At 60.2% G+C, this 21,119-nt stretch overlaps 1 protein-coding gene across 8 annotated transcripts in view; it reads left to right on the top strand.

Annotated features, from left to right (window-relative positions):
* The window catches only part of KCNQ2 (potassium voltage-gated channel subfamily Q member 2), a 50,236-nt gene that overhangs the window by 12,575 nt on the left and 16,542 nt on the right, over positions 1-21,119 (top strand). For 6 of the 8 annotated variants that reach the window (XM_022597504.2, XM_089897189.1, XM_022597500.2 and 3 more), the window contains exons 2-9: positions 2,164-2,254; positions 3,799-3,925; positions 4,193-4,368; positions 5,317-5,442; positions 8,533-8,643; positions 9,307-9,402; positions 14,920-15,014; positions 16,118-16,147. In XM_022597504.2, coding sequence (XP_022453212.1) covers positions 2,164-2,254; positions 3,799-3,925; positions 4,193-4,368; positions 5,317-5,442; positions 8,533-8,643; positions 9,307-9,402; positions 14,920-15,014; positions 16,118-16,147 — 852 coding nt within the window. The remainder of the gene's footprint in view (positions 1-2,163; positions 2,255-3,798; positions 3,926-4,192; positions 4,369-5,316; positions 5,443-8,532; positions 8,644-9,306; positions 9,403-14,919; positions 15,015-16,117; positions 16,148-21,119) is intronic. The other 2 variants (XM_089897190.1, XM_022597501.2) reach the window with 1 other exon arrangement.

Below are 21,119 nucleotides of genomic sequence, written 5' to 3'. Positions count from 1 at the left end.
CAGAGGTCTCCGGGCCCAGGATGCGGCTGTGTGCTGGGCAGGGGTGGTCGCCACTCACAGGGTTACCCGCAGACAGGAGGGGACCTGGAAGTAAGTGCCTTTTCCCCATCGCGGCTACCTGTGAGTGGCCAGGGGGTTGGGGACATCACTGCCCTTTGGAGTTGTCCCTTTCTTGATCTGCGGGGGCCCTGCCTGCACCTGGAGGCATGGCTGGGGTGCCCGCTGCGCGTGGGAGTCTGCTGCTGCCTCTCCTTCCTCCTTGTCGTGTGGGTGTGCTGGCCTCTTTCTGGAGTGTCCATCCTGCTGCATCCCCTGCACACCCCAGGCGGTGCCATCTGCGGCCATCTGTCCCAAAACATCAAAAACAAAACTTGGAATGTCACTGGCACTTCCTGGGGCTGGGCCGCTGGGGAGGTTCCCAGCTTGGGCCGCAGCTTTGTCTCCTGAACTGCTGGTGGGGCTCCCGACAGCCTGGCGGCTGCCTGCTAGGAAGGGCTGCGCTTCGTGCAGCGTACCCTGGCCATTCTGGAAGGTTCCGAGGTGCTGGTCAGAGCGCCCTGGGGAGGCTGGGCTGAGAGGGCCTGGTCACCTTGGGACCTGGGTCTTTCCTGTTTTTCTTTAGAGGAATGTTTTTATAAAGCACGAGGAGCTGCCCTTTGTGGGCGCAGCCCTGGACTCAGTCTCCCTGATAGGTGACGATGGCGTCAGGCATCCCAGGGCCCCGATCTCCAGTCTGGTCAGACTTGCCCGCTGCTGGGTCCTGGACACACTGTCTCCCCCGACCCCCCCCGACCCCCTCCTGGCGCCAGTCCACTTGCCCTTCCCTCTGCCAGGAACACTTTCCCTTCCCTGTTGGCCCCACCAGCTCTTCATCCTGCAGCGTTGTGAACACCTCCACAGGGAAGCCCACCATGCTATGCGTCCCCCCGGCTCCCGCGTCCAGTGCTGAGCTGAGCTGGGGATCCTGCCAGTTTCTCCCACTGCCCAGGCCCCGGGGTCCTGACTCACCACCCTGGGATCTCCTCTGACCCTGGCAGATCCTCTCTGGGCACGTGGGCTCCTTCCCACCGCAGGCAGAGAATTACGAGTATAAGGCACATGAGGCATCTGGACATTTTTTCCCCCAGGGCTCAGCTAATTGAATAAATTGGCTAATGAGCAAAGGAAATTAATTGAGGTTTTGAAACGTGACCGTTTCCCCGCGTGCATTTTGTCTGCGCCAGCGGCCTCCGTTATCCGCCCCGTAGCGCCTCTGCCCTGGAGCTGGGGTCACGTCCGGAGACATCCTCGGGGCCACGCTCTGGGGAGGGGCTGCATGTGGAGGCGGGTCTGCGCCTCTCTGGGCCTGGCGGTCAGGCCTCTGGGGCACATGGGCGGGGCCGCCGCCCCGTGACGCAGGCTGGGCTGGGCGGGGTAGGGCCCGAGTCACTGTTGCTGTGGCCCGGCTGAGGTTGGACCACGCGGCTTTGGCTCTGAAGGGTCTCATCTCCCCTCCTCCACTACTACCACGGAGGATGGTGGTCTCGACTCCTTGGGGTGATGGGGGTGTCCCAGTGGTGATGAAGTGGGAGGGCCGTGGTGTGGGGTCCCTGCCCAGCTTCCCGTACCAGGCGCTCTGTGCCTCAGGAGGCCTGGACGCTGTCCTCAGCCCTCAGGGGCTCTGCTCCCTGGGACCCCAGCCCCGCCCTGTCTGCTCTGGCTGGACACCTCCTGCCCATCGGCTCCGTTAGTGCCCCCGCCAGCACCGCCTGCAGACACAGGTCCGGCGGCCAAGGTCGCTGGGACGGTGTGTGTGAGGCTGGTGTGAGTCGGGAGACAGGAAGTGTCTACTTCGGGGCCTGGTGAGGAAACAGCTGTGGATGAGGAGAGGGGTGACTGCGTACGGGGTGCCCTGTGTGGGCACGGGCTGTGCGGTTCACTCATTTCTTGTTTGCCCAGCGGCACGGAAGGCAGTGTCCCCCGTTTGTGGTCCCTCTGAGAGGGACGTTGGACGTTGGCGAGGGACGTTGGTGGGGGCAGCGGGGGGAGTGTGGTGGGCGTCCTGCAGAGCAGCTGGGCCCAGGCATCACCGTGGAGCCCTGGGCTGCCGCGTGCCCCTGCCCTGCGCCTTCCGCGCCGGCTGGCTGCCTGGCCTGGCTGACCGCCTTCTGCTCCGGCCCCCAGGTTCCTGCTGGTCTTCTCCTGCCTCGTGCTGTCTGTGTTCTCCACCATCAAGGAGTACGAGAAGAGCTCGGAGGGCGCGCTCTACATCCTGGTGGGTCCCGCGGGTCGGCGCAGACGGGCCTGATGGCGGCGGAGCCCGTGGGCGGCAGCCTGTCCCCGGTCCCGTTGGTCTGATCTCCCAGACGCCCACCGGCAGGGACCCCCGTCCTCCAGGCACCCATGGCCCCTGCTCTTCCTGGTAGCCCTTGGGTCCCTCCCAGCTTCCCCCCCACGTTGGTGATGCTGCCGCATCCTCAGCCCCCACCCGCCCCTCCCCCGAACACCCCCGGCACCTTGTTACCCTCCAGCCTAGGCTGGCCTCTCCCTGTGTCGTCACAGTGCCTGATAGCGCGCCCCCGTCCCCACCCCCTTTCCCGCCTTCTGTTCTCACTAGAGCCTGAGGGCCCCGGGGGCCCCCTCCACCCCATAGTGTGGGGTGTTCCCTGGCAGATGTGGGCGTGGGCTGGGGGTTGGGAAGCTCACAGCAACCCCGTGATCGGTGGGGCAGGCGCCATGGCAACCACAGGTAATTTCTGTGTTGCTGTTGGTGATGGAGGTATATGGGGCCCCAGGGAAGCTGACGCACCTCTGGGGAGCCCTCCACCCCTGCCTGCCCTGCGCTGTGTCCTGGGGCTGCCCTGGGCATGGGAGCCCCGCCCCTGGGCATGGGAGCCCCGCCCCCGGGCATGGGAGCCCCGCCCCCTTGGCAGTTACCTGAGACCCTCCATCGGCTCTGCCCTCTGGGTCCCCACTCGCACACCAGCTGCACAGGACGGGGTCCCCACTCGCACACCAGCTGCACAGGACGGGGTCCCCACTCCCACACCAGCTACACAGGACGGGGTCCCCACTCGCACACCAGCTGCACAGGACGGGGACCCCACTCGCACACCAGCTGCACAGGACGGGGTCCCCGCTCGCACACCAGCTGCACAGGACGGGGTCCCCGCTCGCACACCAGCTGCACAGGACGGGGTCCCCGCTCGCACACCAGCTGCACAGGACGGGGTCCCCGCTCGCACACCAGCTGCACAGGATGGGGTCCCCGCTCCCACACCAGCTACACAGGACGGGGTCGCCACTCGTACACCAGCTGCACAGGACGGGGTCCCCGCTCGCACACCAGCTGCACAGGACGGGGTCCCCGCTCGCACACCAGCTGCACAGGACGGGGTCCCCACTCGCACACCAGCTACACAGGACGGGGTCCCCACTCCCACACCAGCTACACAGGACGGGGTCCCCACTCCCATACCAGCTACACAGGACGGGGTCCCCACTCCCACACCAGCTGCAAAGGACGGGGTCGCCACTCGCACACCAGCTACACAGGACGGGGTCGCCACTCCCACACCGGCTGCACAGGACAGGGTCCCCACTCCCACACCGGCTGCACAGGACGGGGTCCCCACTCCCACACCAGCTACACAGGACGGGGTCCCCACTCCCACACCAGCTGCACAGGACGGGGTCCCCACTCGCACACCAGCCACACAGGACGGGGTCCCCACTCGCACACCAGCTACACAGCACTCTCCCCTTCCCCCCCCCCCACCAGCTGAGCCGGCAGTGGCTCAGCTGTGGCTTCCCCTGCAGGAAATCGTGACCATCGTGGTGTTCGGCGTGGAGTACTTCGTGCGGATCTGGGCTGCGGGCTGCTGCTGCCGGTACCGCGGCTGGAGGGGGCGGCTCAAGTTTGCGCGGAAGCCCTTCTGTGTGATCGGTGAGGCCCGCTGCAGGTGGGGGCAGGCAGGGCTGCAGGATCGGCTCCTTCTGGAAGTTTCTCGTCACCTGCCCTCTTGGTGTCAGAGCCCATGGTTATGAGGTGTCGGGCGGCCGTGCCCAGGGCAGGGCTTGGCTGGGCGGACAGTGGAGCCAGGCCCACGCCAGCACTTTGTGTGCTTCCGTCTGTCCGTCCTCCCGGGGCCCTGGTGGGGGGCTGCCCTTGCGCGGCAGGGGGCCGGCCCAAGCTCCTCCGCTGTCCCCGCAGACGTCATGGTGCTCATTGCGTCCATCGCCGTGCTGGCCGCCGGCTCCCAGGGCAACGTCTTCGCCACGTCGGCGCTGCGCAGCCTGCGCTTCCTGCAGATCCTGCGCATGATCCGTATGGACCGGCGCGGCGGCACCTGGAAGCTGCTGGGCTCCGTGGTCTACGCGCACAGCAAGGTGAGCAGGCAGGACCCAGCCCCTCGTTTCTTCTGGGCGTCTTCCCATGACTTGACCGTCTTCCTCCTCTCTCCAGCTTGTCTGCCAGGTCTGGTCCCTCTGGGCCCCGGAGCCGGCTCGCTCCTTGGTTGGGGGGCTGTGCCGGATCAGCACCCCCTGCCCCCCAGCACCCAGGCTCCTGCCCCCCGGCACCCAGGCTCCTGCCCCCCAGCACCCAGGCTCCTGCCCCCCGGCACCCAGGCTCCTGCCCCCCAGCACGCAGGCTCCTGCCCATTTAGGCTGAGGCTTGCGGTGGCCGCTGGCCGTGGGACCCGCAAGGGGGCTGCAGCCCCATGTCCCGTCCAGATCCCGTCCCTGTGTTGCCAGGGGCCCTGCCCGCCCAGACCCCGCCCTGGCAGGCTCTGCCAAGAGGCTGTCTTCTTGTGGGTGGGCTTATTGGCCCAAGAGTCCCTTCCCCACTACCCTTCCTGTCTGAGCCCAGAGGCTGGGGTTTGGCTGGCAGGACAGAGAGGGTGGTCGCCCCTCAGGGTGCTGAGGTGCTGGACCCCCAGGGAGGGCATTCAGTCGGGGTGTCTCCCCCAGGCTCAGGCAAGTTGGGGTAGGGTCCCAGCAGCCCAAGATTCTCCAGCCTGACGGGCTGACGGCCGCCCGGGGACACTCCCTTCCTGGGTGGATGTGGCGCTGAGCCATCCCTACCCACCGTCCTCCAGGGGTGAGGTATATAGGTGTGGGACCACCCGGGGCTGGAACTGGAAAACGCGCTCCCCCTCCTGCCTGCCCCAGGATCGGGGCTGCTGGGGCTCTGCGGCCGGCTCTCGGGAGGGGTGCCCACCCGCTGAAGCCCGGGGGATGCGGCGCCCAGCAAACCTCCCGGCAGGCGGGGCCTCGTGCTCCCGGGGGAGAGTCGGGCTGGACGCTGGCCCAGCGGCTGTGATGTGCCTCTTTCAGGAGCTGGTCACTGCCTGGTACATTGGCTTCCTCTGTCTCATCCTGGCCTCGTTTCTGGTGTACTTGGCGGAGAAGGGGGAGAACGATCACTTTGACACCTACGCGGACGCGCTCTGGTGGGGCCTGGTGAGTGCCCTCCTTTGTGAGCCCTTCCTGGGGGTACTGGACACTCAGCCCAGGGGCACTGGGCCGGGGGTCGGTGGAGGGTCCCGTGGGAGGTTTGAGCCCATTGTCTCCTGGGATCCCAGACCCAGTTCCGAAAACGAGGACCATGTGACCTGGGGCAGATGCTGCAAATCCAGTCGCTGGCAAGAGGGACGCCTGCTTTCTCCCGGCGTTTAAGCCGGAAAGCAATTTACTTGTAGTTCTTGTGTTAATTGCCACGAGGCCCGGAGTCTGTGTCCCTCTAGCGACCACGTGGGAAGCGGGAGCCTGGCCGGGGTGGGGCTCGGCAGGAGAGGGGAGTTGAGGCCCGGGCACCGGGAGCCGCGCATCAGAGCCCACAGCCGCTGTGCGTCCGGCCTCTGTGCGGACAGCCCGGGCCTGGCCGCTCTCTCGGTCTGCCCTGCCCAGGCCCTCCGGGGGGGCCTCCCCATCTTTAAGAACTGAATCAAAATCTTAAACACGCCAAATAGTGCATGAGTGTTACAGTGAAAACGTGCCCCCGCTCCCATCCCCCCCTTCTGGCGCCCCCCCCCCAGGAGACGGGGGAACCCATCTGCATATTCCCCACCTACACGGGGTTTCCTCTGTGAGCTCTATTTTCACTTTATTTTAGGCCGCGCCTCGCGGCTCTCGGGATCTTAGCCCTCCGACCGGGGATTGAACCCAGGCCCTCGGCAGTGAGAGCGCTGAGTTGTAACCACTGACCCTCCAGGGAGTTCCCTCCCCTGTGAACTTTAGACTTCAGAGGCTCACTTTGTTCTGTGCTAGGGTGCGATTAGCTCCCTCCGCCTCCCTGTCCTTCTCGGAAAGCGTCCTGCCCGAGCCCCCCTTTCTTCTGCTCTGTGGGCCTGGGGTCCTCGGAGGGGCCTCACTGGCGTTGGGGGAGTCCCCCCACTGCAGCGCGCTCAAGCCAGCCCCCCGAGCGCCGGCCGTGAACGCTGACCCCTGAGGGCTGGGCCCCCCCAAATGCTGGGCCCCCGAGTGCCGAGTCTCCCAGCACCACCCCCAGTCTGCCCTCGGTTTGGAGGTCACAATCTTCTGAGGGAAGAAGTTTTTGTGAGACGTGCGTGTCTGAAGGTGCCCCAATTCCACGCTCCCGCTGGCGGCCGGGCCCCTCCCTCCCTGACGCTCTTCTGGAACGTGGGCCCTGTGGAGTGGGGGGCTTCCTTCCAGGAGGCTGGTGCCCTTTGCGGCTTCAAAAGTTCCAGCTTCCTCCTTCCCTTCTTCCCGGGGGTCCGAGGCCGCTGGTGAGACCGCTGGACCGTGGAATGTGTCCTGTCTAGATTCCTCCTCCCTTTGCCTACATCCTGGGAGGTGTCTTCCACCTGACTCTGTGATTTTGGTCTCGTTTTCAAGACTCTTTGTTTTAGGGATACACTTTCTTCTTCTCTCTGTCTGGGGATAACGGAATTTTTAGGAAGTCTTTGCCCCGTGGGAGGCTTTCTGACCAGCTCTGGGGTCCCCAAGAGTAGGGCCAGGCATGGGGGGTACAGGCCCGGCTGCTGGTGGGTGGGCAGGAGGGGAAGCGTCTCCCCTCTCGCTGCTCCAGTGTTCGCCGGCGTGGAGAGGACATGGGTGTGCAGTCCTGGGGCGGGTGCGGGTGCCCTGGCACAGACTCGCCGTCCTGCCCTGCGCGCCCTGTGCCTACATCAGCGCCAGGTCTGGGGGCCTCTCCTTGAGCCCCGAGAGCCCTTGGGTTTCTCCCCACCTCCTGGCCCTGAGTCAGGCCCGCATCGGCCTCTGTCTTGCCCGGTTCGCTGCCCTCGCCCTCAGCTTGTGTCCTTTCACAGCCTTTCCTTTTCGCACTGCCAAGCTTTTTTTTGGGGGGGGGGTCGTGATTTTAAGTATTTTACGTCTTTAAAATGTGTTTAGTTTCTATTGAAAGCAGTCGAATAGAGGAGCCCAATCACCGGGAGGTTTCTGGTGAGAAGCGAGTGTCCTTCTCGCTCCACCCAGCTCCCTGTTACCTACGCCCAGCTCGCTGGCGCCTTCCCAGAACCTTCTATGCAGGCCCGAATGCCTTGGCTGTGATTTCACAGGTGACCGGCACAGAAGTCCCTGCTGGCGAAGCCATGATTATTCAGCCCCGTTTTGCAGACTTTCCTCAGACTGCACAGTGGGCTTTGGGTGGACTCTCTGCATGACCCCAGAGTCCCGGGGGATGGATTCCCAGGGTGGACGGTGGGTGGATGGTGAGAGATGTCTGTGCCTCTGGTGCGGGGGCCAGTTGACCCTGCTGTCCGAGTCCCCCGAGGAGCAAGCTCTGCTCCTGTCCGCCGCCTGGCCAGGGCCGCCGAGGCCCAGTCCCCTCTCCTGCTCACACCTCGGCCCCTCCCGCTGTTTGGCTAAGACCTCCCCTCTCAGGGCCCGCCTGGGCCCACCTCCCAGCGCAGCCGGCCACATGGTCTGCCCTGAGCCTCCGAACCTGCCTGTGTGTGTGGCCTTGGTGGTCCTGCACACCAGGCCTGAGCCTCCACTTTGGCAGGTTTTGTGGGAGCTACCTGAAAACGGCCCCTTCATTTGGGCTCCTGGGAAGGCCCGTCCGGGCCCCACTTCCTCCTTGCCAGCTCCCCACTGCAGAGCAATTCTAAACACGCAGCCCTGCCTGCCACACCCTGGGGAGGGGCCTTTTCCTTCTCCAGTCTTGCCCCTCCTGTCGCCTCCTCCAGCCCCACCCCCGGCCCCTCCCGCTCTCCTGGCCTCAGCTTGCAAGCCACCCTCCGAAGGGCCCACACGACCCTCTCCGCGTCCCTGGAAGGTCCCCCGGCACTGTCACCTCTCAGGCCCCTGGCTCTCTCCTAGCCTCTTGGCCCCTGGCTGACCCCCACTCCCAGCCCACAGGGAAGGAGCAGAGGTTCCGAGAGTGGATGTGATCGTTGAGGGGGGAAGGGCAGCCAACAGTGACCCTGGCCTCTCGGGCCCTGGGAGGGCGGCATGGCGGGGGTTCTGTCCAGCTGCCCTGAGGCCTCAGGAGGAGGGTCTGGCTCGGGTTGCGGGCCTCCAGGCGGCCACTGTCCGGCCTGGCTGAGCGACGGGGCCTGCTGTCTGCAGATCACCCTGACAACCATTGGCTACGGGGACAAGTACCCCCAGACCTGGAACGGGAGGCTCCTGGCGGCAACCTTTACCCTCATTGGCGTCTCCTTCTTCGCTCTTCCTGCTGTGAGTCCTGCCCCTTCCTGCCTTTGCTGGGGACGGGGTCTGGGCTCCCCTGGTGACCACAGCTGCCCTCGGGGCCATGTGGGGCAGGGGCAGGGCTCCCAGCAGGTCCACAGCCCCCAGGAGTGGATGTGCCGCCCCAGGCTGTACCTTCTGACCCGTGTCTGTGGGTCACCGTCAGCACCTCCCAGCCTTGTGGGATTGGCCAGTCGGGTCCTTGTGACCAGGAGCGGTGCTGTATGGTGACACAGCTCCGTCAGGTCTCCTTCAGAAGAGGCAAGGGCCCTGTTAACCCTCTACCCGCAGCTGTGGGGGGCGGGGCTGGCGATGCTGCTCTCCTGGTGGCCCTTCTCTGGGACCCCGGACCACACCCCTCCACTCACTCCAGTGTGGACAAATTGGGGAGGAGGATTAATCTCTGGGCCGAGATGTGTTCAGAGTGGGCCCTGCCAGGCTCCTGTAAGCCTGAAATTCCCTTTACCCCAAATCCAAGTCTTTCCCCCCAGCCTGTTTCCTGGCACTGGGGGCTGAGGAGGCAGGAAGGTGGAGCCAGAAGTGTGCAGGCAAGGGTGGGGTGGGGGTGCGGTCCCCCGGACATGGTCTGACCCTGAGGAACTGTGTGGGGCTGTGGTCCCTGGGGCATCGTCTGACCCCAGTGATTTGCAGGGCATTTTGGGGTCTGGCTTTGCCCTGAAAGTTCAAGAACAGCATCGTCAGAAGCACTTTGAGAAGAGGCGGAACCCTGCGGCAGGCCTGATCCAGGTGAGTCCAGGTGGCCCCCCACATGCAGTGCCACGTGGACCTCCATGTAGACCGGCAGAACCCCTGGCCTGGGCCCACGGTGTTGGAGTGGAGCCCTGCTTGGCGTCTGTCTCCCTGTTGGGGAATTCGAGTCTGTGCTGAGAACCGGCCTAGATGCCCTCAGCTGTCTGGCAGCTACAGCACAGGCAGCAGCAAGGCGGGTGCTGGCCAGCGTTCTGTGGGCCCTGGGTCCTGGGCCAGGCTGTCACAGGTGCCCTCAAGGTGTCCCTTCACAGCACTGACACCCATCCTGCACTTGTGGAATCAGGGTTCAGAGATTCCCCACGCAGGTAGGTGCCAGAGCAATGTCTGTGCTGCCCCAGCTCACAATGCCCACCCCATCACTGGGGGTCACAGTGGCCACTCGGCCTCCAGTAGTGCTCCATGAGCCATCCTGAGAGTGTGGGCCCTAGCACGGGCTGCCCGATGGGCCCAGCATTCCTGCAGCCCCTCCCAGAGCCCAGGGGACCCAGTGGACCTTTGGAGTTGACTGGCCTTTACTGCTGGCTGGACACTGCTCTGGCCCCTCAAGTGCATTTCTTTTTTAAAGATGTGGTCTTGCCCTGGGTGCAGCCTACTTTTGTGTATGTATGTATGCCTGTGTCTTTCACCATAAGAACTTCAAATGGCTACTTCTTTTAAATGCAAAAGAGTGTGAAGAAGAACAAAAATGCCCCCCAGTGCCACCCACTATTGACAATAAAGTCACAGCACTATGTGTGGTTCAGAGGTTTGAGTAGCACAGGGAAGGAGCGTGGCCTGAACACGCAGCACCTACCCTCTGCCCCTCCTCTCTGAGAAGCTCGGAGGTTTGGGAAGGAGACGTGGAAGAATTAGGGCTTGGGAAGGACCCCCATACACCGGGGGATCTAGGAGGCACACACATGCCCAGTGCTGGATGCAGGCTCAGAAGTGACGGGAGAAGACACTAATTGCTCACTTCAGGCTGATCTTTAGACTCCGTGCAAGCAGGAAGTGATGGCTAAGGCAGAGCTGTAAGTGACCTTCTCAGATGTTGGAGGAGTGCCCCAACACAGGGCCGGTGTGCAGAGGCTGAGAGCATTTGCTTCCTCTTTGGTTCTTTGGGTTTAAGGGAACGTCTGTCAAGTCACCATCTGACCACTGAACTAAGGGAGCACACTTCAGTGACCACACACAACGAAGAATACAGCGTTTATGGAATAGCTTAGAAAAGTCACTTAACAAACTACTACAATCAACAACAAGCAGCAGCAACAAACTCCGGGGATGGGGAGGAATCTGACTTCCAGAGGTACCACATTACAATACTCAGAATGTCTAGTTTTCAACAAAAAATTGTGAGGCATGCAAAGAAACAAGAAAGTGTGATCCAGTCACAGGGAAAAAAAAAAAAAAGTAATAGAAACTGTCCCTGAAGAAGCCCTGATGTTTGATTTACTAGACAAAGACTTTCAATTAGCTGTTTAAATACGCACAAAAGACTAAAGGAATCCATGGAAATGAACTAAAGGAAATCAGAAGAATGATGTCTCACCAAATAGAGACTGTCCATAGAGATAGAAATAATACAAAGGAAACAGATAGAAATTCTGGAGCTGAAGAGTACAATAACTGAAATGAAAAATGCACTAGAGGGTTCAGCAGCAGATCTGAGCAGGCAGAAGGAAGAATTGGCAGACTTGAAGACAGGTGAGTTGAAGCTACTCAGTCTGAGGAGCAGAAAGAGAACAAGTGAAGAAAAATGAGCAGAGCCCATGAGACCTGTGGGATACCATCTAATGTACCAATATTTGCATAATGGGAGCCCCAGAAAGAGAAGAGGGGTTGGGCAAAAAGAATACCTGAAAAAATAAGGCTGAAAACTTCCCAGATTTGATGAAAGACATGAATCTGTACATCCAAGTAGTATAAAGTCAAAGAGTTTCACACCAGGGCTCATTATGATCAAACTGTTGAAGCCCACAGACAGGGGGAGTCTTGGAAGCAGCAGGAGAGAAAGGACTCTTGGTGCCCAAGGGTCCTCAGTGAGGGTAACTGCCGATTTCTCATCAGAAACCATGGGGGCCAGTGGGATGACGTGCTTAAAGTCTGCAAAGGAAAAACTGTCGACCCAGAATTCTGGTCTGGCAAAATTATGCTTCAAAAGAGAAATAACAGCATTCCCATAAAAACAAAAGCTGAGGGAGTTTGTAGCTAATAGACCTGCCCTACAAGAAATGCTGGAGAGGGCTCTTCAGACGGAAGTGAAAGGACCCTGGGCAGTAACTCAAGCCACACAGACACTGGTAAAGTTAACTACACAGGTAAATGTGAAAGCGAGTAGTATTATATTTTTGATTTGTAACTCATTTTTTCCCTTATATGAATTAAAAGACAAAGGCATAAAGCAATAATCATAAATCTGTATTTCTGGGCACACAATGTAGAGGGTGTAATTTGTAACAGTTACAACATAAAAGGGGCGGACTGCGCAAGAGCAGAGTCTCTGTTCACTATTGAAGCTGAGTTGGTGTTAATTCAAACTAGATTGTTACAGATTTAAGATGGAATTAATCATAATCCCAGGGTAGCCCTTAAGAAAACAACTAAAAAATACCAGAAAAGGAAAAGAGAAGGGACTCAATAATAACTAGGAAAAAATGAAACTCTACAGAAGGCAATAAGGGAGGAATTGAGAAACAAAAAATCAGCAGAAGCAAGTCCTTCCTTATAAGTAATTACTTTAAATGTAAATGGATTAAACTCCCCAATTAAAAGGTAGAGATTGGAGGAATGGATAAAAATCTATCCAACTGTACTAGATCCAAAGACGACAATACACTGAAAGTGAAAGAATGGAAAAAGATATTCCATGTAAACAGTGACCTAGAGCTGGGTTGGCCACACTTGTATCAGACAAAATAGACAAGTCAAGACAAAGAAGGCTGTTATGTATTGATAAGAGTCAATTTATAAAGATGATAAACAGTCATAAAGATTTATATACTAACAACAGAGTCCTAAAAATATATGAAGCAAAAACTGACAGAATTAAAGGATGAAATAGACATTTCTACAGTAATACCTGGAGAATTCAATACCTCACTTTCAAAATGGGTAGAAAGGTATTTCCCTGGTGGCACAGTGGTTAAGAATTCACATGCCAAGGCAGGGGACACGGGTTTGAGCCCTGGTCTGGGAAGATCCCACATGCCACGGAGCAACTAAGCCCATGCATCACAACTACTGAGCCTGTGCTCTAGAGCCCACGAGCCACAGCTACTGAGCCTGAGTGCCACAACTACTGAAGCCCATGCGCTTAGAGCCTGTGCCCCACAACAAAGAGAAGCCACTGCAATGAAGAGTAGCTCCTGTTCGCTGCAACTAGAGAAAGCCCGCAGGCAGCAATGAAGACCCAATGCAGCCAAAAATAAATACGTAAGAAAAACAAAAGGGTAGAAAAACCAGACAAAAGATCCTAAGGAGACAGAGGACTTGAACAAACCACGACGCAGCTAGACCTGCAGACATCTGTCATTAGACATGTGTCACCAACCACAGAGGACACATCCTTCTCAAGTGCATGTGGAACGTTCCCCAGGATAGACCATGGGTTGGGCCAAAACAAGTCTCAATAGTTGGGTGCCACATCTATCCAATGAGGAAAGGACAGTCTCTTTGACGGTGGTTCTGGGATACTGGAGACCCATTTTTAAAGAAGTGAAGTTTGACCCTTACCTCACACCAATACAAAATTAACTCTAAATGGATTAAAAACCTAAATGTAAGAGCTAAAACTAAAATTCTTAGTTGAAATTATGGATGTAAATCTCTATGACTTTGGTTTCTTAGATATGACACCAAAAGCACAAGCAATAAAAGAAAAAATAAATAAGACTTTAGCAAAATTAAAAACTTCCATGCGTTAAAGGACACTGTTCATAGCGTCTCTTTAGAGAGTGAAAAGACAACCCACAGAATGGGAGAAAATATTTGCAAATCATATATCTGATACGGGTCTGGTATCCAAAATATATGAAGGACTCATACAGCCCAGCAACAAACAGACACACAACCCAATTAAGAAATGGGCAGAGGATTTAAGTAGACATCTCCCCAAAGCAGGTACACAGATGGCTAATAAGAACATTAAAAGATGTTCAGGGGCTTCCCTGGTGGCGCAGGGGTTGAGAGTCCGCCTGCCGATGCAGGGGACACGGGTTCGTGCCCTGGTCCGGGAGGACCCCACATACCGAGGAGCGGCTGGGCCCGTGAGCCATGGCTGCTGAGCCTGCGCGTCCGGAGCCTGTGCTCCGCAACGGGAGAGGCCACAGCAGTGAGAGGTCCGCGTACCGCAAAAAAAAAAAAAAAAAAGATGTTCAACATCATTCTTCATGAACGAAATGCGAATCAAAAGCGCTTCACATCCACCAAGAGGGGCTAAAATTAAAAAGTGTCGATGAGCATGTGGTGAAATCAGAATCCTCGTACATTGCTGGGGGGATGTGAAATGGTGCAGCCACTGTAGAAAAGTTTGGTGGTTCCTCAAAAAGTTAAACATATCACATGACCCAGGAATCCCACTCCTAGGTATACACCCAACAGAATTGAAAACAGATGTTCAGCCAAAAAGCTTCACACAGGTGTTTGTAGCAGCACTATTCACAGGAGCTGAAAGGTGGAGACAGCTCAGATGTCCCTTGGTGGGTGAAAGGATACACAGATGTGGTCCATCCATACGCCTGACTATTGTTCAGCCTTAAAAAGAACGAGGCTCGGATGCAGGCTCCAGCAGGGATGGGCCTTGAGAATGTGCTAAATGAAGGAGGCCAGACACAGGAGGCCACGCGCTACGATTCCATCGCTACGAAGTGTCTGCAGTAGGGAAACCCACAGGGACTGATGCAGATTGGGGGTGGCGGGCTGGGGGCAGGAGGGAGCGGGGGGTCACACTGGTGGGTTGGGGGCGCTTGTTTTTGAGGTGGTAAAAATGTGGGGTTGGCTGGAGGGGACGGTTGCACAGCATCAGGAATGGGCTCAGCGTCAGTTAATTGCACGCTTTAAAGTGGTGAATTTTATTCAATGTGTATTTTACCCCAGTTAACAAACAGAGTGAGGAGTGGAAGCCCAGGCCGGGTCAAGGTCGGTGTACAGGGCAGGCCCGCACCTGGCAGGGGCTCGGCCTCAAAGTGGGGACGATTGTCCCTGGCTCTGCCCTCCACCCCGTCCCCCGGGGAGGGAAGGAAGGTGACCACGATGCCGGGTGATGGCTTCCAAGCGTCAGGTAGGGCAGATGGAAGGAAAGAACCGAAGCTCCCTGCAGACTTGCCGGGTGCTTGACCTGTGCCCAGCACCCCGCCGCGTCTCCATTCTGCAGAGGCTACTGAGGCCTGAAGGGGTGGGAGCAGCACGGGGCCTCAGTCCAGAGCCCCGTGCACGGGGATGCGCAGGGGCGAGGCCCTGGGAGAGGCCGGTGGGACCCCTTAGTGCCCAGCTGACGTCCTGTCCTCCCCGCAGTCCGCCTGGAGGTTCTACGCCACCAACCTGTCACGCACGGACCTGCACTCCACGTGGCAGTACTATGAGCGCACGGTGACCGTCCCCATGTACAGGTACCTCCCCCACCTCCCCAGCACTGCCTGTGTGCAGCCCCCTTTGTTCTTAAACCCCATTTTTTGGTTGTCGTTCATCATTTTGATTATTTTTTGTTTCTTTTTCTTTAAAATGTATGTACTTTTCAAAAAGGAATCGTGTGTGATTATTTGATTAATTTTGTTCTGTTTTCTAGTTTGCGGCTTTTATTTTTCACCTTCATTCCGCCCCCTGCTTAGTGTCCTTGCTGTCAGGTGCATAGTGTGTAAACCTTGTGACGACAGCCCCCCAGAGCTTGCGGAGGTAAATGCTAGCTGGTTCCAGGGACCGCAGCCCCTCCAGGGGGCCCCGTGTTTAGAAACAAAAGGATAACCTTGACCCTCTGACCCCCAGCGAGGGCAAGAGTCTCTGCTCAAGGAAGGAGAGCACCCCAGACCCCACAGCGAGGTCCCGACAGGGCAGAGCACAGACACTCCCAGGCGCCCTGAGGGGGAGAGGAGGGGGCCGGGCCGGGGAGGCCTCCCTGGGGGCCCGCGTGGTCAGCAGGCGGCTTTCCAGGCACGGCTTGTGCCCCCCGGGGTTTGTCTGTGCCAGGCTCCGGCTTAGAACAAGGTCTGAGGTGAGAAGGGCGAGGGCTGGCCAGCGTCCATGCAGGTCAGGTGCCCCTGGGCTGGGCGCTGCCCTGCCAGCCCGCCCTCCCACCTCAGGGCTGACGCTGAGCCCTGGGGCCTCTCAACCCGAGGAGTCCCCTTACCTGCCCCTGGGGGTGTCCACCCACGGAGCCCTCCCCCTGGGGCAGGGTCCTCCTGCGGGTCCCCACCTGCCACCCGCCTCTCTCGGGATCTGCCCGCTCCCTCCTCCAGCACCGTCCTGCTGGTACTTTCGGGGACACTCAGCTTCGGGGTGGTGGGGGCCTGGCGCCACCCGCTTCCCGGAACTGCTGCAGGCACTGTGCTCTCAGCCCTCCGGCGGAGGCAGGACTGACCCTCGTGCTAATTTTCTTTGTTCTGTTGTTTCCCCCACTTTCCTGGACTATTTTTTTTTCATTTTCTTTTTCTTATCCCGTTCTTTTAAAATCTTTCATTCCTTTCCCTTTGTGTGTGTGTGAAAACACTTGAAAAAGCTCGCAAACTCAAACCTACGGGGCCTCCAGGTAGGACTGCATGGGCGGAAAGCGTGTGGTGTGGTTCTGTTCTGTTGGGGACTGTTCCGGGGCCCCCCCGAGCCCACCCCGCCCAGCCTGTGGCCCCGCCTGGAGCCACATGCGCCCTCCTCGCTCCCCGGCTCCCTCTCCCGACCGCCCCTCCCCACCAGCTGCTTTCTCGTGCTGGATCTGTCTGTCCAGGTGTCCTCCGTCTCTTGTCTGCTTCCTGCCTTGTCTCAGTGGCTGGGGTCCCGCCCCACGGGCCCCACTTACTCCCAGTGCAGAGGTGGTGGAGATGGGGCATCAGCCATCCCTGCTCGGGGGCACCCCAGCCAGCGGCCCCCGGTCCTGGAAGGCAGCTCTGGGCTTGGGGTCTCCCTCTCTGCATCCACCCCCCGCCCCGAGAGGGAGACGTGAGGCCCTGGGCGGAGGGGACCTGCGGTCCATCCGTGTGGCCCCACTGACCGTGTCTGCCCCGCACGGCTGTCTTCCTGCTGCACTTTCAGTCTGGGGCCCCGTGCCCACACGGGGGCGCTGCACTGCTCCACGAGGGCCCCTGTGCCTGGGGCCAGGTCCCTTTGTAGGCCCTGTGCTTCCCTCGGAGTGGTGGCACCGTGCTGCGCCTCCCGTGGCGCCCTGCGTGGGAACCGTGTTAGGAAGTTAACCCCTCCGCTCCCAGGAGAGAAGAGGGTGCCGTGCTGGGCAGTGTAGGGCCAGGCTCTGGGGGCGGGAGGGTCCTGACCCCTCGGCATCTCCGCCCCAGCAGTGCCTGCCTTTCACCGTTGGCCACGGGCCCCACGGGCTTTGCTCAGCAGTGGGTGGTGGTGGGAGCAGCATATCCTCCCCCGTCTGCTGGCCCTGGACCCCTGGGGCTCCAGGCTGCCGGGCAGTTGGGGGGACCCTGCTTCAGAGCCCGACAGGCTCCTCCCAGACCCGGTGGCCCCCTGGGTCCATCTTCTCCAGAAGCCCCCCATCCCCTGATGCCTGTGGAAGCACCCCATCCCCACCCGGGCCTGGGGGCTGGCCTTGTTCTCCGGAGGTGTCTGACCCCAGGCTAGCCGCTGCCGCCCCTGGGGACGCCCCCCAATGTGTCCCCCACCCCATCGCCCACTGCACCCTCGTCCTCCACGACTGGGGCTGTGTGTGCGTGGCCCTCACGTGTGTGGTGCCTGCACGTCTCTGTCCGCGGCCCTGCCCGTCCGTGTTCTGTCCTCTGCCTCTGTGTGTCCAAGGCATGGCGTCCAACTGCGTGCCCCTACCCTGGACCTGCGTGTGTGGCGGCCGAGTGGGGCCAGCTGCCCAGGGTCTCTGTTCCAGGCCCCGTGGTGGGTGGCCAAGGGGGTGGGGAGAGCAGCTCTGTCCCGGTGTCCAGTCCTGGGGCTCTGCTGCGCCCATGGTGTGAGCCGACCTGACCACGCAGGCCTCCTGCTAGGTCTGGACCTATGAGGACAGGAGAGACCTGGAGGGGGAGTGGGGAGGGGAGAGAGAGGGCTAGTGTTCCCAGGTTCCAGGCCTGGCCGGGCTTGGGCGGCAGAGGGAACAGAGGGGAAGGGCCGTCCCTGCTGGCCCTGGAGATGACAGTGACTGGGGTGAGCCTGGCGGAGGGGGCACTCGGATGGGCGCTAGGGGGCGTGGCTGGGTAGAGGAGGGGTTGGGAGGGACCAAAGCAAAGCCAGACTGGCAGGTGGGCGGGGGCGGGTCAGGGCCAAGGGTGCAGGGGGGTCACAGATCCTCCTGTTTCGGAGACAGCGGGCAGTGTGAGCAGGGGAAGGACAAGGACACATCACACGAGGAGACTGGGCATCCAGGGAGGCCCAGGGAGAGGAGGACACCGGGGACGTGGGAGGGGACAGGAGGGAGTGAGGGCTGGAGCCAGGGCTGTGTGTGTGGCGGGAGGTGGTGCTGTGCACCGGGTGACGGTGCCCAGGATGGCTTGGACACAGGTGCACAGGAGGGACAGGGGTCCCCAGGCTCAAGAAGGCTGGAGGCTCAGAATTGGGTTTGGGGGTTGGTGGGGGGGTGTCACAGAGCAGGTGGGGTGTCACAGAGCAGGTGGGGGTGTCACAGAGCAGGTGGGGTGTGAGAGAGCAGGTGAGGTGTCACAGAGCAGGTGGGGTGTCACAGAGCAGGTGGGGGTGTCACAGAGCAGGTGGGGTGTCACAGGCAGTGGGGTGTCCCAGAGCTGTTGGGGTGTCACAGAACAGGTGGGGGTGTCACAGAGCAGATGGGGTGTCACAGAGCAGGTGGGGTGTCACAGAGCTGATGGGGGTGTCACAGAGCAGATGGGGTGTCACAGAGCAGGTGGGGGTGTCACAGAGCAGGTGGGGTGTCACAGAGCAGGTGGGGGTGTCACAGAGCAGGTGGGGTGTCACAGGCAGTGGGGTGTCCCAGAGCTGTTGGGGTGTCACAGAGCAGGTGGGGGTGTCACAGAGCAGGTGGGGTGTCACAGAGCAGGTGGGGTGTCACAGAGCTGATGGGGGTGTCACAGAGCAGATGGGGTGTCACAGAGCAGGTGGGGGTGTCACAGAGCAGGTGGGGGTGTCACAGAGCTGATGGGGGTGTCACAGAGCAGATGGGGTGTCACAGAGCAGGTGGGGGTGTCACAGAGCAGGTGGGGTGTCACAGAGCTGATGGGGGTGTCACAGAGCAGATGGGGTGTCACAGAGCTGTTGGGGGTGTCACAAAGCAGGTGGGGGTGTCACAGAGCAGGTGGGGGTGTCACAGAGCAGGTGGGGTGTCACAGAGCAGGTAGGGGTGTCACAGAGCAGATGGGGTGTCACAGAGCAGGTGGGGGTGTCACAGAGCAGGTGGGGTGTCACAGAGCAGGTGGGGGTGTCACAGAGCAGGTGGGGTGTCACAGAGCTGGTGGGGTGTCACAAAGCAGGTGGGGGTGTCACAGAGCAGGTGGGGGTGTCACAGAGCAGGTGGGGTGTCACAGAGCAGGTGGGGGTATCACAGAGCAGTTGGGGTGTCACAGAGCAGGTGGGGTGTCACAGAGCTGGTGGGGGTGTCACAGAACAGGTGGGGGTGTCACAGAGCAGGTGGGGTGTCACAGAGCAGGTGGGGGTGTCACAGAGCAGGTGGGGTGTCACAGAGCAGGTGGGGGTGTCACAGAGTAGGTGGGGGTGTCACAGAGCAGGAGGGGGTGTCACAGAGCAGGTGGGGGTGTCACAGAGCAGGTGGGGTGTCACAGAGCAGGTGGGGTGTCACAGAGTAGGTGGGGGTGTCACAGAGCAGGAGGGGGTGTCACAGAGCAGGTGGGGTGTCACAGAGCAGGTGGGGGTGTCACAGAGCAGGTGGGGTGTCACAGAGCTGGTGGGGGTGTCACAGAGCAGGTGGGGTGTCACAGAGCAGATGGGGTGCCACAGAGCTGGTGGGGGTGTCACAGAGCAGGTGGGGTGTCACAGAGCAGGTAGGGTGTCACAGAGCAGATGGGGTGTCACAGAGCTGGTGGGGGTGTCACAGAGCAGGTGGGGTGTCACAGAGCACGTGGGGGTGTCACAAAGCAGGTGGGGTGTCACAGACATTGGGATGTCACAAACAGTGGGGTGTCACAGAGCAGGTGGGGCGTCACAGACAGTGGGATGTCACAGACAGTGGGGTGTCACAGAGCTGGTGGGGGTGTCACAGAGCAGGTGGGGTGTCACAGACAGTGGGATGTCACAGCGTAGGTGGGGGTGTCATAGAGCAGGTGGTGTGTTAGAGACAGTGCGATGTCAAAGAGTAGGTGGGGTGTCACACAGCAGGTGGGGTGTCACAGACAGTGGGATGTCACAAACAGTGGGGTGTCACAGAGCAGGTGGGGCGTGACAGACAATGGGGTGTCACAGAGTATGTGGGGGTGTCACAGAGCAGGTGGGGTTGTCATAGACAGTGGGATGTCACAGACAGTGGGGTGTCACAGAGCTGGTGGGGGTGTCACAGAGCAGGTGGGGGAGTCACAGAGAAGGTGGGGGTGTCACAGAGTATGTGGGGGTGTCACAGAGCAGGTGGGGTGTTACAGAGCTGGTGGGGGTGTCACAGAGCAGGTGGGGTGTCACAGAGCTGGTGGGGGTGTCACAGAGCAGGTGGGGTGTCACAGAGCTGGTGGGGTGTCACAGAGCAGGTGGGGGTGTCACAGAGCAGATGGGGTGTCACAGAGCAGGTAGGGTGTCACAGAGCTGGTGGGGTGTCACAGAGCAGGTGGGATGTCACAGACAGGTGGGGTGTCACAGAGCTGGTGGGGGTGTCACAGAGCTGGTGGGGTGTCACAGAGCAGGTGGGGTGTCACAGAGCTGGTGGGGGTGTCACAGAGCAGGTGGGGGAGTCACAGAGAAGGTGGGGGTGTCACAGAGTATGTGGGGGTGTCACAGAGCAGGTGGGGTGTCACAGAGCTGGTGGGGGTGTCACAGAGCAGGTGGGGTGTCACAGAGCTGGTGGGGTGTCACAGAGCAGGTGGGGTGTCACAGAGCTGGTGGGGTGTCACAGAGCTGGTGGGGGTGTCACAGAGCAGGTGGGGTGTCACAGAGCTGGTGGGGTGTCACAGAGCAGGTGGGGTGTCACAGAGCAGGTGGGGTGTCACAGAGCAAGGTGGGGTGTCAGAGACAGTGGGATGTGAAAGTGTAAGTGGGGTGTCACACAGCAGGTGGGGTGTCACAGACAGAGCAGGTGGGGGTGTCAGAGAGCAGGCGGGGTTGTCACTGCGGGCGGGGCTGGGTCAGGAAGCAGAGACCAGGGCCTGGAAACACGCAGCGTCACTGATGGCATGGAAGCTGTGAGAGCCTAAGGTGGCCAGGATCCACTGGAAGAGTTGGGAGTGGGGTGGGGTTGGGGACAGAAGTGTCCCCAGACCTTGTGGGGACTTGAGTCTCGGGTGAGTCTCCTGCAGCTGGAGGTGGGAGAGCTGGGCTTCCCCAGGAGTGTCCCAGGTGTACAAGACCCTCCCTGGCACCCCAGAGGGACTGTTCGGCCCTCGGCTTCCCGGCCGGTGATCGCAGCACCG

This window comes from Delphinapterus leucas, chromosome 15, assembly GCF_059928025.1.
Source record: "Delphinapterus leucas isolate spDelLeu-1000000601 "Yukka" chromosome 15, BTC_Dleu_Yukka2, whole genome shotgun sequence".
Lineage (NCBI taxonomy): Eukaryota > Metazoa > Chordata > Mammalia > Artiodactyla > Monodontidae > Delphinapterus > Delphinapterus leucas.
The sequence above is the reverse complement of the archived record's forward strand: the minus strand, read 5'-3'. Positions and strand labels throughout refer to the sequence as shown.